The sequence below is a fragment of the Nansenia antarctica genome (genome assembly GCF_963989245.1).
Source record: "Nansenia antarctica genome assembly, chromosome: 12".
Taxonomy (NCBI): Eukaryota; Metazoa; Chordata; class Actinopteri; order Argentiniformes; family Microstomatidae; genus Nansenia; species Nansenia antarctica.
This window is the reverse complement of record NC_137682.1, coordinates 8,895,867-8,912,141: the sequence shown is the minus strand read 5'-3', so window position 1 is coordinate 8,912,141 and position 16,275 is coordinate 8,895,867. Positions and strand designations below refer to the sequence as shown.

General features: G+C 42.3%; 1 protein-coding gene across 1 annotated transcript in view; it reads left to right on the top strand.

The window, feature by feature from the left end:
* Positions 1–1,276: 1,276 nt before the first annotated feature.
* Positions 1,277–16,275, top strand: part of LOC308168832 (uncharacterized protein) — a gene marked incomplete at both ends in the record, with an annotated part of 28,044 nt that continues 13,045 nt past the window's right edge. The window contains one exon of the mRNA XM_080543476.1: positions 1,277–1,908. Within this exon, the coding sequence (XP_080399602.1) occupies positions 1,277–1,908 (632 nt within the window). The remainder of the gene's footprint in view (positions 1,909–16,275) is intronic.

Here is a 16,275-nt window from a genome sequence, read left to right as displayed (position 1 = left end):
AAGGCACAATAAAGTAGTCACAGGGTGCTGGTTCCGAATAGCATGTAACCAACAAAGCATGAAGCCAGATGACTCGATTTGATTATTAGAGCATGAATCTGCTCAAGAGTGCCGAGACTCACCGCTTTAAATAAAGTCTGTTCTTTGAGGCCCAGACAGGGCCCCTCTATATTGGACTGGATCTGGGGCACCATTCGGTGATAGGACACACACACACCCAATCACACTCATAGCATGAAGGACCAAAAAACAGGGGGCCAAGCTGCTCATGTCCTTTTTAGGTTCCCCCTGGAGCAAAGGCATGCTCCTGTTATGATTGACCTACAAGTGAGCTTTGAGAGAGGGATGACTTCCATATCCGTAATGGGACAGCCTGCTTTGCTCACCTACTTCCACAATAACTTGGCATGCTGTTGGTTGACACACACTTTCAAGGTACATTCTAGCACATCTTGTAATTGATTATGTAGGGGTATCCTAGGGATTACAGGGAATGCAAGCTTTTGTTCTAGCCCAGCTCATCAAGAACTTTCTTTGTTTGATCATGTGAGTTGATGAAGAAGAGTCCTCCAGACCCTCTGACTCTCCATGAGTAGAGTTGGCCATCCCTGATGTGGTTGTCAGTCAATCTACAGTACTTGTAATTCATTGGTACAGACAGTTGCCAGTTATGGCCATTATCTCACAATACTACTATCCACAGGATCTGTCCTGGCTGCCTTCAAGATAGCCAGAGTCAAGCCTCTCCTCAAGAAACCTACCCTTGACCCGTCCTCTGTCCACAACTACAGACCGGTATCCCTTCTCTCCTTCCCTACAAGGATGCTCTCTCACACACAAAGACGTTGTATTACTCCCGTCTCATCGGCTCCCAGCAAAACAACCCCAGAACTCCACCATCAACCGTCTACTCCGCCCCCCCTGATACTCCTGACCTCTGCTCCAAATTCCTGGACTTCTTCCGCACAAAGGTTGACTCCATCCACCAGCAGCTCCTGGCACCAGCCCCTCCCACTCCTCCCGTGCCTCAGCCACATGACGACGACGCCTCAGCATTGCGCGTCCCCCAATGCTGCCTCTCCTCCTTCTCTCCAGTGGATGCTCCTCAAGTCGCCAAGCTGGTCACCTTGGCCAAGGCCTCCACCTGCTCCCTGGACCCCATGCCCACAGCCCTGGTCAAGGATTGCCTACCCACCCTCTGCCCCTACATGGTGGACATTATTAACACCTCTCTGTTATCTGGCATAGTCCCCACCAGCTTCAAAACTGCCTCATGATGACCTCCACAACCACCGGCCGATCTCCAACCTTCCCTTCCTGGGAAACTCTGGAAAGAGCAGCTGCCAGCCAACTCCATCATTACATGTCCAACCATGAGCTCTATGAGCCCCTACAATCTAGCATCAGATCCCACCACAGCATGGAGACTGCCCTCATTAAGATCATCAATGATCTCCTCATTGCTGCTGATTCTGGCCGCTTCAGTATCCTCATCCTCCTGGACCTCTCTGCAGCCTTCGACACTGTCTCTCACTCCATCCTCCTCAACCGCCTCTCCCCCCTCCTAGGTGTCACCGATACAGCCCTCTCCTGGTTCGAATCATACCTCTCAAACAGGGAACAGTTTGTCACCATCAATGGCTCAAGTTCCCCCCCAGCCCCAGTCGATCAAGGCATGCCTCAAGGCTCTGTAGCTGGACCCCTCCTCTTCACCATTTACATGCTTCCCCTCGGCCAGATCGTCCATCATCAAGGCCTCAACTTCCACTACTACGCTGATGATACCCAAATCTATCTCAGCTCCACTCCATCCTTTCCGCTCCCCCCTCAGTCCCTTGTCAACTGCCTACATGAAATAAAAACCTGGATGACATTAAACCTTCTCAAACTCAACAGTAAGAAAACAGAGTCAGTCATGTTGAAGTTCAGAAATGTATGTTGAAAAAATATAGGCCAATTTATCCCACTCCGACACCGGGTGCAGTTTCAACCATAAATATCAAACAACCTTTTTATCAAATGGGAACAATCACTGGACAGTTATATCAACAAAAGAATTCAATTCATGGACAGTGTTTTCAACTATTGAAACATTCAAACATAATAATAACAAAAAAGGGTGTGTGTCAATTTTATTGTCTGCTAGACGCACTCATTCGTCTGTGACAAAAGACCCGGAAAACTTGTGAAGTGGTGTCATCTGGGTCAGGCAATTGCTTTGTCTCCCAAGCATAGAGAGTGATTCGCGTGTAAACATATGTAAATCATAAGTGGTCAGGAATGTAACCAAAGACATCATTACAGCCCAGCATGTCAATCACCCTGTCCCTTAAGTGTTTGCCACGCAACTTGGTAATTTTGAGTATTTTATTTATTTATTGGATGGAGACAGTGAGACAGAAACAGGAAAGTAAGGAGTAGTAAGGAGGAGAGGGCATCAGCAGGGGCATGGGATGGATGGGACAAATGTTTTTGTCTCCAATAATTCCGCGGAGGACAGGAGAGAGGGACTCTCTCAGGGCAGGTGGTACATAGGGTGATAGACAATGCCACAGTTCATCAACTAACTGCCAGCTATGCTAGACAATAGGGTTAGCCTTCAATCTCCAAAATAACAACAACAACCCAAACCTCCAAAATACTTCAACCAAAACAACACAACTGCCACTAAGACCGAAAGAAGTAATAACCGATATAGATAAGGAGCTTGCCACTCTAGCCCTTTAAATAAACTGTTACACTCAAACAAAACAAATGAAAACACTAAGCAAAAGCAAGATAACGGTTAACAAATAAAACACTGGAGAGGCTAACCCTAGATGACCACGTCTGCGTTCACGTCAGAACGAGGCGAGCTACAGTGGGCCTCATACCATATGCCGTCTTGAGACTGCTGTTGCTAACCAGCTCGGGCATACTGGCAGCTGTTTGAGAGATTTCCCTGAACCCCCATGGTTTAATTCATATCACAGTCATTTGTAGGGACTTGACTATGGGTACTTATTTATTTCCTTTTTCTATAAATGGAGACTTTGAAAATAACTAATAGCTCGACAAATAAACCTTATAGTATATAACAAGACGGCAATGGTTTTGGTAAACCTCCTAAATATGAGCTATGCAAAATGTTGTATGATCACAATCATTTGATTAGCCTACCCAATTTATGATGAATTAACTAAAACATTATTCAATAGACTATGTCTCAGAGCCTATCCATCCTGTAGTATCATCATAGCACTGAAGAAGTTTGATTCAGAGGTCAGCATCGAACTGCAGGGGTCAGCGTTGGAACAGATATGAACAGTGGGAAACGTTGAAAAGATTCTAAGGTTATACAGTGGATAAGCATTCAAGTATTGAGTGACACTTGACTAGACATGACTTGTTGTTCCTTGTTGTCCACATCACTAAGAACCTAATATGGTCATACCACACTCATTCTGTGATTAGCGCCTGTTTTTCCTCAGACTACTGAGGAAATTTGGCATGGTCTCCCAAATCCTCACAACCTTTTACAGATGCACCACAAAGAGTAACCTGACTGCCTGTATCACCGCTTGGTAGGGCAGCTGCACCGCCCTGCCAAGGCAGTCCATCACAGGCTGTGAGGTCCCCCAGCGCCCCCACCACCCATCGTCACTCTACAAAGACACTGCAATCGCATACGCACATACGCACATACACTCGCACTCTTACTCATTTTGACTGCTGTTGCTGCTATCTGTGACGCAATTTTTCAAAATGTTCTTTATATTTATTTATTTATTTTTCTAAAACAAATTCTTTATTGCCATTGTTTTGCTATTATTATTGTTTTGTAATCATTTTGTTATTATTATGGCATTACACTGGACATTGATATTGATATGGTTTGATTCTTGCGTTGTTGAGGGGTTGCTTACCTTAAAGCGTTCCATTACATTACATTGTGATCCTGTGCATTGTATAAAATTATGATTAACATTTGATTTACAGTATATCTGGTATCCTATTAAGAATACATCTCACTTTAAGCAAAGCTGACTAATTTACATTCACTCACTATATATTTTGTGGCTAGTGATGGCAAGTAATTTAACTACAGGAGTCAGATGCAGATATATTTTAGATTTTGAGTTAAAACAGTCATAAGAATAAGCAATAAGCACAGAATTAGAAGAATCTTATAAGAATCAGTACAACATCACCAGCCACTATGAATGACAGACAAGGTCATTTAAGGTTACGAAGTATGACATGGGAAATATGGAAACCAGACCACTTCTTTTCCAGCAGTGGGTCAAAAGTCAAATGTATCAAGGGATGTCACAGGAAAGTGTTTTTACAGCCATGTGTGTGGCTGCCTAAAGGCCCAGTCTTAAAGCTACAATATACTATGTGGTTACCAGCAAAGAGCAAGATACTGTACCAACAAAAGGGGTCTTTATTGTTTTGGTAATGATAAGCAATAAAAATGTTTTACTTAACTCATTGGATTATTTAAATGAATAGATAGAAACAAATTATATTCTTCAAAATTAAGGGATGAATTTCATTATTTGAAATGACCACAGATCTCAATGTCTATGGCTTTAACTCTCAATTAAAAAAAAGAATTCATCTCTGTAACGTCTTTATTGAAATCAATGCTCAACATTTCTTTGGGACGTCTGCAATTTGCAGGCCACGTACAGGTACATGCTAACATTTCAGTATCAGTATTACCAGCTGACAACTGAATCCAGCTGGTATTTTAACCGTTTTTTTCTTCTAAAAGGCTTGTAAAGATCGAATGAGCAGCCTACTTCTATGGTCACCTCTCCATGGCCTTTATCAACAACAACATTGTCAGGTGTATTTTGGCACATTGGAAAATATCTCATCATCTTTCTTACTGAACTAGTTTGCCATAACATGGGAATTCTTGTGAATTTTAACTGTTGATGGTGATGCCTGTCTAACTTCACTAGTAATTAGGCCTTTGTATGCATGGCAGCCATTAGTGATATCACTGACTCCATTTGATATACCAGAATGTGAGGTTAGTTGCCCTTAGTTGTACTTAGTTGGTTAACCTGTAGCCTTGACTAACAGGTCAATTGAGACAGAAGCTTGCACCTTCTTTAGGTGTTTAAACAACTAGCATATAGTTTCAGACCTTGAAAGGCCATGTTTGCTAGGCTTACCATTCCCATTTTGTACATGGTGGTCTGATTGGTACATCTTATATGTTAGTATTGTACCTTCTTTCAACAGATATGTAAAGCATTGAGGGGATTTCCGTTTACTCCTCGTCCCTCATTGAAAACAGACTGGGACGGATCTGACGTAGCTAGCAGTCTCTTAATCTCTTGGCAGTCCGCTCCTTGTATCTTTTATCCCAGACTTGCACATGCTTTTCATACAGGATATCACTGCGGTACACCACGCACTGTTTTCTGATCACTGGTCTGACTCTCGCTGTACAGATTCAAAAAACACATTATTTCCTGGAAGTCGTCTCTACTGCAGGTTTGCCTTGCCTCAAATACTTTGGTAGCTTGTTAGGTTATACTAGAGGGCCCTTGAGGTCACTTGGACCTGATGAAGATACAGGGAACATTGTCATCATCATTGTCGTCCAACTATTAGGATATAAATGTGACACGTTGTAATGTTTTGGTCCTTATATCGGGATCTGATGTAATGATCTGACTTTTTTTTGTGAAAAATGTGAGTACATTTCCATGTTGTTGAAAATCAATGACATATCGCTAGTCAACTAACACAGCTTGTTTTGTGAGCCTGCTAACAATGTAAAGTAGTTTTATAGTTAACTAGGTAGCTGTGGGGATTACTCACTGAATCCATTGCATTGCAGTATTTTGGCTTGACTAGCGAGTTTGTGTTGTGATTCTCATCTCAATTGAAACGTAGTTCCGTGTTTCAAAAGAAAAGTCCGAACATTTTGATTGGTTGCCAACATGCGGACCAAAATGTCACAAATGACTGCTTTTTGAAAGCTTTCATACTGCTTTTTGAATTTCGTAATAATTCTCTTTAGACAACATGTGTTGTTTCCTGTGCCATACATCATTTTAGATTAGGCCTTTAAATGCTCTAGGGAGCATAGGCAATTGTTGCCATGACAGCCCTTCCACCTTCATCTCCTGTTCTGTGGTTCTTCTCCTGGTGGTTCTAGGTCTTCCTCTCTTCCTCCTGCCTTGTGGGTTCCATGTTAGAGCCTGGTTTGTGATTGATTTGTTTTGTCTTCTGAGTGTGTGGCCTATCCAGTTCCATTTTCTCCTCTTGATTTGGATTTCTATTTTCTCTTGTTTGATGAGTTCCCACAGGTTGGTGTTTGAGATGGTTCTACCTGCTTCTACCACAGGGCCGTCAAGGCCCTGAACACAGCAAAGGCCTAAGTTCTGGGCCCAGGACAGTCTGGACGGATTGTATGGCAGCTAGTGCTGAGGCACAAACATGTACATTTCAAGCCTGCAAACTGTGACACTTTAAATAACGTGAAAAAATACTTTTGTGCAATATGACAACCCTAGTTGACTATCTGTGCAGTATAGTACAGTGGATTGTGTACATAGCCTTTATTTATGTAAACCAGCTCCTTACCTTCTTGTGATTTTATTCTTTTTCTAAAAGTTTTTTTTTTTTTTTCCTTTCCTAACACCAGGGGAGCCACCCCTCCTAAATGTCGTTGTTTGGTACCTGTACTGTAGCAATGACAATAAAGTCCATTCATTCATTCATTCATTCATTCATGGTGTTGGGCCAGTAGATTCCCAGGAGGAGTCGGAGGTGTTGAGTATGTTGGTGGTCTTCCAGGTTTCAAATCCGTAAAGTAAAGAGGATTTGGCATTTGAGTTGAAGATTTTTAGTTTGGTCTTGAGTGATGTTTTGTCGTTGCTTTTCCAATTCTGGCTTTGACATCCTCCTCCGATCCTCCATCCACATGAATTCCTGTGCCATACCTTTTACCTATTTGTGTGACCAGATTTAAAGGAGCAGACGGTAAGTCAGTCAGATATCTGCCCCTTCTGGTCACTGGGACGAATTTCAGTTTGACGTTCCAAAAGAGCATTATGTTAGCAACACAACAACGTAGTACTTCAACTTACTTCAAAGTACTTCAACTGGTTAGGCAGAATTAAGCATTACGTTTGAGGGGTTATGGTAAGGGTTAGTTGTTGGGAAGACATTAGCAAACTAAAAGCACCTTTGTTAAAATTGAGTTGCATGTCTTAGTTATATGACCCCCAAATCCAACCTTCTTTCTAGCAACGCATTCTTACTTTTGTAGCTTCCGGCTGGTTTCCATTGCCTGATACGTGGATGCACGTGTTTAGCCAGTAGTATCACACATCGCTCCCCTGTCTGTTTAAAATGAATGGTATCAGGCTTCCTGTTATGCTTTGGTCAAACTATATAACATCTTCATCTATTCAGGGAATAACAAGTGTGAAAAAATTGTCTGATGCCTAAAAAAGGTTAGTTGTCTCCCCTCTAATATCAAGTAAGTAGTGCTGTCTGTCGTAGGGATGGTAAAACGCTTGAGGTTTAATAAATGACCTTTCCTTATCATGCAAGGTAACAAAGAGTCTACTGCTCCGGACAATGTGTGGATACTTTTCACTTGACTGAAAACATATGTGGGACGCTTGATCAAAACAATACCATTTTCACATCTGCCTTGTGGAAAAAGGCTGTGAAAATGAATAAATATATATTTTTTGAAGTTCTAGGAGAAAGGAAAAGTAGCAAAACCACCAGAGAGCAATTACTTAATCTGGGAAATGTTTAATAAGTAGCGAGTGTTTCCAGATGTGAACCTGTGTGCTGTCCAAGGTATGCAGACCAGTCACAATTATTTCTATCATTGTCTATGCAGCTCCCAGAGCCCAAATTTGATCGGAATCAGAATTATATTTTTTGCTATCCAGGTTCAAATCTAGCTGGCAGATTTCCCCTATATTACTCAAAATCTGACAGATAGATCTGATCCTGGATAGCAGAAAATAATCTGTATCATTCTGATTAATCATAGATAAAAAAAATACTGGGCCCAGGGTATCAAAAGCACAAAATTAGGTAATGACAATATTTACCCACTACCCTACCCAGGCACACAGTTGTTGTCTTTTTGTACACTAGGGGCGAGACTATGATTGTAATATATTGCTAAATTGGCATGATAAATCTGTAGCCATCAAGGAATGAGATCACATCAAAACATCACTGTTTTGGTCAAAACAAAGAGGTTTCTAAAATATGGTGTTCTATATTTTTACCTTTAAAAAAATAAAAATAAGGATGTGCACATATCTGCCGCTATTAGAAAACATAGCATATTTACATGCTCCACCTTTAAAGGTAAACTCAGTAATATGACATCATTATACACAAGGGGGCGACCTCCCGCTTATAGACGTCAACAGCAACTGAAGCCAGTGGAACCAGTTGTCCATGATTGACCCTTGCCTATGCATGTGCTTTAACACTAGAACAGCCATGAGGGTTCATTTGACCCATGTGAGTAAAGAATAATGGTATATCTTTGCACTCGATCAAATTTCAGGACCCTCCTTTCATGACTTTTCCTAGATATGTTCGTTCTACCACCCAGTATCCTTACATTTTCAAAATCACAACAGGATAAGCTAATATAATGCTATTTTGCTGTTTTTCTGTGTAGGAAGCAGGCTAATTTACAAGCGGCCAACTAGTGATCATTGTGTGTAAATAGCAGCTTGAGCATTGTAAAGAGGGGGTAAAAAAGGCACGGCTGTTCTTGATGGCAGACTGCCCAATATGTGACACAGATTGAAAAGCTCCAGGAGAGTTTGGCGACCCCGATTCCAGGACCTACAGCCGAAAAGGCCACAGATTACGTTCCTCATTGACCCTTTCAATGCAGAGACATACTGTTTAAAAGCCCCCCTTGTCACAGATGAAGTAGCATCGGAGATGGAGATGATTGAACTGTCAGAGGATGACAGACTAAAGTCTGTTCTGAGGCTTAAGGTCAATGGGACCATTGAGTTTTGGAAAACTGTGCCAATGGAAACATATCCCCTACTGAGCTACTCTCAATGTTTGGGTCAACATATGTTTGTGAGTCTGTGTTTTCTACCCTGAATGTGATGTGAAATCCAAGCACAGATCTGTTCTGACTGACACATATGTGAAGGAACTGCTTCGAACTGCTTCGAGAAATACAAGCCAGAATTGACGAGGATTGTGCAAGCAAGCTAGGACTGCCAGAAGTCCCACTGAGTCAAAGGAGCAACAGGTAAGACACAAATATTTGTCACATACTCTGTTATTGTGAGATAGGCTATTGTAAATTGTTATATTTCTGTGTGTGGAGAGAGAGTATGAGAAAGGGAAAGACTGTGTGTGTGTGTGTGTGTGTGTGCATGCTAACCTTGACAATAAATAACAGAAGCTGCTTCCTCCCTCTCTCTCTTCCTTTCTCTCTCGTTTCAGATCTCCAAGGTAGAGAAGAGATGATATTTAGCAGCTTTCCCACCTGCTTTCATTTCATTCAGTCGTGTGTGTGAGAAAGAAAATAAATAAATCTGTCTGCAAAGTAGCCTATTGGAAATTGATTGATTGCGTGTGTGTGAGTGAGAGGGTGTGCTTTTGTGAGCCTGCAATGTATGATGTGGCTCTTTGTGGTACCCCAATATTTTGGGGGGGCTCTTAGTCTCCGACTGGTTGGCCACCCCTTGCCTAGGTGTTCACATACTTTTTCCACGCCCACCCTGAATGTTTACATGGTGTGTTCAATTAAAACATGAAAACATATCATTGTTTGTGTGGTATTAGTTTAAGCAGACTGTGTTTGTCTATTGTTGTGACTTAGATGAAGATCAGAACACATTTGTATGTCCAATTTATGCAGAAATCCAGGTAATTCCAAAGGATTCACATACTTTTTCTTGCAACTGTATATCATTTAATTTGTTCCATTGTTCGTTTTCAGCCGACTAACGCTTATTCATATCAGATTGTGCTAATAATCTCTCTGCTTCTCTGCTTCTCTGCGCATAGGAACATGATGCATTTTTAGAGGTAGTGATGTTGTCATTTTTCTCTTCTTGTGTGACGTCGCCATCCAGCGATCTTTGTACGTCAGTACACAGACCCCCCTTGTAAAGAGTGGGGTCATTTGAAAAGTAGGTGAAACAGCGCAGAAGTGTTAAAAGGCTACCTGGCCACCATCCGGCATGACATGTTGTTCCTGGTGAAAGGACTATAGGGGCACACCCCTTTGTCTGTTGTTCTTGTTGTCTCTCCTCATTCATCCGAGTGCTTGATCGAGCCTTTGTTGATCGTCGACTTTGAGACTTTGTCTTACAACACAGCTTTGTTGCTAACCTTAACTACGGTCAAGTGGGGGTGAACTCTGTTTTTGTTTCCTCCTTCATCCACTCAGTTTGCCCCTGGAGACTCTAGGGTGATGACCTAACGCTCCTAACGCTGTGTTTGTTACCAATGTCGTTTGCCATGTCATAAGTCATTTCTATGACTTAGTCATGCTACTGAACTGTTTTCCTTCATTCTCTAGACTAGAGGATATGTGTCTGAACACTCTGCCTGGTGTGCTCAGACACATATCCTCTAGAGAAGAAGTGGCGGCATTGAAGGAAAACAGCGCACTACACTTTTACAGGGACAGATCTGAGGTTTTCAGGGGGAGTGGAGCTAGAGTGAAAACAAGAGCAATGTGACAGTGTTACACTACCCCTCTCTTATTGCAGCACTAGATAGAACTTTGTAGAATACAACAAATCTCAGAAAATGTTCTCTCACAGCGAACAAACTATGTTCAGGAAGCCCAATCAATTCTAAGACATGGCATATGCATTTTATGAGATTATGATACACATTTTCGCACATTTGCTGTAGTTCCCCTTTAAGGCTTTCTGAAAGAAGTTTGATGCCTGCCATCACTCTTGCTGTTTGTCTCTCATGGGCCATTCATATTCTCCTTGATCTGCTGTTGGACCCTGCTGCTCTTTTCCTCTCACCCATGACTCAGAGGCCCTCTGGTCTGTCTCCAAAGGGCTGTGTATCCCAACTATCAGAGGCAGTGCTTTCAATCAATGGGCCTTTTTCATGTGGGTCAGCAATGACGTATATACACGCCCTCCGCTGATCTCTAGATCAAGGTGACCCCTCCCCCCACCTCTAGTTTATCAGGATGGGGTCACAAGCAGAGGAAGGGTCTGCATGTTCCCCTACAGCAAGGTTTCTCAACTGTCTGTTTTCATTTGAAATTACCCTTAACCCTAGGCGAATGACTTCTCCAAGAGCTAATTGGAGTCAGGAGTCAGCCAACCTGGAGCGGCAATACTGACAAAATATTTTGTGGACAGATGAAACCAAAGTTGACTTGTTTGGAAGGAACTCACAACACTATGTGTGGAGAAAAAAATAAACAGCACACCAACATCAAAACCTCATCCCAACTGTGAAGTATGGTGGAGGGGGCATCATGGTTTAGGGCTGCTTTTGCATGGCCTGGACAGATTGCTATCATCTACGGAAAAATGAATTCCCAAGTTTATCAAGACATTTTGCAGGAGAACTTAAGGCCATCTGTCCACCAATTGAAGCTCAACAGAAGATGGGTGCAACAGGACAATGACCCAAAGCACAGAACAGTGAGGGGCCGTGGGAATATTTTGGTTCAGATTCTTCCAAAAGCACCAAATGGAAGGATATTGCCCATACCATACTTTATCAAATTTTGACGGGCGCGAAGATGGGCACCACACGGGGTGGCCATATTGGCAAAATCCAATTTGGATGTCACCCCAAAAAACTAAACATAAATTATACCAATTTTGGGGGGTTTTCTGGGTCATAGAATCAGATTCTGATGTTATTTCATTTATTTGAGGTCAAGTTTGCCCCTCAAAGTTAGCTTAAAGGTCATGTGTGGGTCAAATCCAGTGTTTCTGGTGCGTCATCCCAGATTCTACCCCCAAAAAGTAGTATAAAGAGCTGTACATGTATATGTCGCATGAGTTTGACATCTCATCATTTGACGTTTACCCCTCAAGGTTACTAAACAAATCAGTAAGGATTATATTCAGGAACAATAACAAAAAAAAAAGAGAGATCTGCAGTGACAAAATGCTATATGCCAAATGTGTGCAGTTATTGATCAAAATACAAGGATTTTTAAGAAGCCCTAGAAGCAGAACTCTAGAGGCAGGTGTAGCAATTAAAAGCCCTGCGTGGCACAACTAACAGAGACATCCGTTTTCCTAAAATGTTCTTAATGGCAAGTCCTATAAGAAGAAGAGGGCTGTGGGAGTGGAGCACTGAAAAGGGATCCCGCCCCACCTTTCAAATCAACTCTCAAAGGCCTTCCACTTGAGGTGGACGTGTAGACTTGCTGTGGCGGGGTTTCTAGCACTCTGAATTGTGACTGAATCACATTCAGGGCCAAGCCTTTTCCGAGTGTGAATTGGACCTCTCACAGGCTGACCCATCAACTTGGGGTGCAGGTGAAATATTTGTCCCTGTGATTTGGATAGCAAGTCCCTGCACAGTAGGAGGTGCCAAGGTAATGTGTAAAGAAGATCTATCTATCTATCTATCTATCTATCTCTGCTCACCAAGCTGATGGCCAATCAGGAGAAAAGATAAACTGTGCGACCTCACTCTGTTCAGAGTGGGAGAGATGAGGCTGACAAGAGGGAATGTGTTAAGGAGTGTGTCTGGTTACTAGTGAGCCAGCACATCCATGCCCAGAGGAATGTTGCAATCCTTTATCACTAAAGACAGCAATGTGTGTTGTCCTGTGCTGTGTAAAGATCTATGGGCGGCCTTTGCCATGATGTCTCCACATTTTCTGGACAACATCCAGGTGAAGTCGTCATTCCCCTGCATTGCAACAGTAAATGCACTCCTGAATGTAGTCTGCCTTGTATATGTGTTGCTGCTCTGAGAGACAACAGATGGTCGCTGTTCCAAAACAGCAGTTCCCGTGGTGCTACAGCCAGGAGCTGCTAGGAGCACGTCCCTCCTTGGCAGTTGACGTACCTGTATGTCACGGAGGACGCGTTGACCGACCTGACCAGAACATGCAATGCCTGTAGGAATGGATAAAGTCTTTGAGGCCTTAAGAATGTGATATGTGCAGAGCTCATTGAGTCTGACCATATGCCGCTCATCCTTTGAGAAGTGCTCCCCATCCCTGTAATGATGCAACTGACATCACAGTCGGTTAGAGGAGTTTCCCCATGAGGCAGCCTCTCCATAGACAGGAGGGATCTCTCCACCGCTGTAGTGCCGTTAGGCACATCTTGGAGACAGGCACACATCTGCGCTGATGCAGAAAAGGATCCACATGGAGTGCTCTGACCCATTGCTGGAATTATTGCATGAGAAAGTGAGACTACCACTATCAAGAGGCCAATCAGCCAAGTAGCCTCAGACACATTCAATGCGAGACTGTCGTGATTGGAGGCAACATCTCGAAGTACAGACAAAAAGCCTCTCACGAGTTAAGACTGAGACTAGAGCCACCAATAAGGTTTGTCTCTTGGGTCAGTGTGAGTGAGCTTTTGCCACAATTTATCCAGAAACCTAGGTTGAGCAGGTGCGACACCAGAAGTGCTGTGTGCTCTGCTGCCTCTGAGCCCGGTTTGTCTTGCTTTCTCCACTGCCAACCGAGCCGGGCCGAGCCGTTTTAGTTCTCGTTTCAGAGGGGTAGCGAGAGGTACTTTTTGCCAGGCTGTGTGTGACGTGTGACGCTGCAGACCGTTGATTGGTCAATGGAAATCGTCACAACATCGTCATCCCATGTTCAGAGTTTACCCTTAACCGCTTAACCATTTTTAAATACCATAACAGATTTCGCTCTCGGAAAATGTCACTTACTGTTTCTGTAATAACTTATTAATAAAGATTAGAAAAATTATGATAACCATCTTATTATCTTAGTTTAATGTCATTTCAATGCATCATAGAACTTTTATTTACAAGCATAACAAAAAAATCGCTATTATGGCAATATGCTGTGCCTATGCTAGACATGCATTGTCGGTGTGTGTGCACTGCGTTTATATCACAAAATGTACATTTGATAAGTAAAGGTAAGCATGCTAAGTAAGTAATCTAGCTAACTATGATTGGAAACAAAGTACTATCCAGTTAGAATGATAGAAGATCTAGTTGTGTTTTCCTGCTGGTCTCGCTGCCTGGGTTTGAACAGACTTTGGGATCAACTACAACATCTCCATAGCCTACGTAACGCTACATTATAACTTTGCATCCTCTGAAAAAATATATAAAATAGTTTCTGAATAAAAGTCCCCCCAAAAAAGTTTCTGAATAAAAGTCCGAAAAAAACTTTTCAGAATAAAAGTCTGAAAAAAAAGTTTCAGAATAAAAGTCTGAAAAACAGTTTCAGAATAAAAGTCTGAAAAAAAAGTTTCAGAATAAAGGTCTGAAAAAAAGGTTCAGAATAAAAATCAGAAAAAAAAAGTTTCTGAATAAAAGTCCCCCCCAAAATTTTTATGAATAAAAGTCTGGGGAAAAAAGTTTAAGAATAAAAGTCAGAAAAAAAAAGTTTCAGAATAAAAGTCAGAAAAAAAAAGTTTCAGAATAAAAGTCAGAAAAATAAAAGATTTTTTTTTACATTACAAGTACATTATATATTTTATGACATTACTATCAGTAAAATTATCTTGCATTAGTGTCTGCTCATTTTGTTTAGGGTAAAGTAAGCAGTAAAAAAACACCTTGTCTCAGGTCAGTGTTCCAAAAGATGGCCACCTGAAAAAAAACACTTGCATTCACATGACCCGTGCATAATATACATAATACCTACATTTCCTGTAGTTGTAAAATTTCTGACCTTTATTAAATTGTATTTTTGAAAGGACGATAAGATGAGTTTGAGAAAATAATGTTAATGACAGCGAAGCTGGTGTGAATGCGAGGTCACATGAATGCAAGTGGCCATCTTTTGTAATGTTGACTGAAATCGGAAAATGCCTGAATCACAAGATGAATCACAAACCATTTGAAACATTCACACAATAATAGTGGTATAGCTAGAACCAGAAGTGCAAGATTATAGGGTAGGAAAACCTAGAGTCATTAGATTACCATCTTAACCCCACACCTGTACAAGCAAGGCCAGAGCCTCTAAAGGAGCAAAGGGAACAGGAACAGGAACAACTGTTTTGGGGGGGGGAGAATCATGACATGTACAGAACAACGATCCCTCGCCTATCTGTCCCCGTAGTGATCGCTCCCGCCAGCTGCAGCCACATCCGCTGGTTAGCCTCACGTTCTATAAAGAAGAAATGAAAAGTTTGATAGAAAACAGGTGGATATTAAATCAGGTCTATGGCTTGGTTTCATCAGCTTATCTGTGTTCGATTGTGGGAATGAAGCCTATAGCTGTCCGGTTTCTCATGTTGGCAACACATTCAGAGCAACTGCCGTTTGTGGTAATTAGATGAGAATGAGATTGGACGCATTAGTTTGAATGTATTTGACATACCAAATACATAGGAGCATATCTGCATCAGCAGCTCAACAACACTGAGAAAGTGAATCTCTCTAGCCACCTGGTGTCAAGTTTTTAAACATCTCCTTTGGATGACCTCAACTCTGAATAACACCTCCCACTGTGAAGCTTTTTTCAGCAGACGGAGGACAGAGAGGAGCACGTTGGAAACTACGCAGGAGGAATCCCCTTCACCTCACCTCACTTCCCCCTCACCATCTCTCGTCTCCCTGGATGAGTAACTAATGATGACGAGGTGTGTGTGTGTGTGTGTGTGTGTGTGTGTGTGTGTGTGTGTGGATACTTCTGTCAAACGGGTGAGTGTATGTGTGCGTGTATGCGTGTGTGCATGTGTGTGTGTGTGTGCGTGCGTGTGTATGTATGTATGTGTGTGGGAGGGGTGTCTGCGTGAGAGGGTGATGCCTCAGTTGTGCTTAAGAAGTCACCCTCTGCTTATTAGTAGTTTGAATAAGAGTTCACACCTCTCCTCCAGGCCTGAGTGTTCCTTATGGTAGCCTACAGAAGTCACTTAAAAAAAAACTCAGCAGGGAGAGACATTTCGGTAACCCTTTATTTCGCAGCCCTCCTTCAGCTTGTGTTTACCCAGTATTAACTATGAAATGGTTAGTAGTGGTGGTCTAGTGGATAGTGAGTTGGACTTGGGATCGGAAGGTTGTGAGTTCAAATCCCGCCTGAAGCCACACCACTACTAGTGTGCCCTTGGGTAAGGCACTTAGCCCTCAGTTACTCCAGGGGGA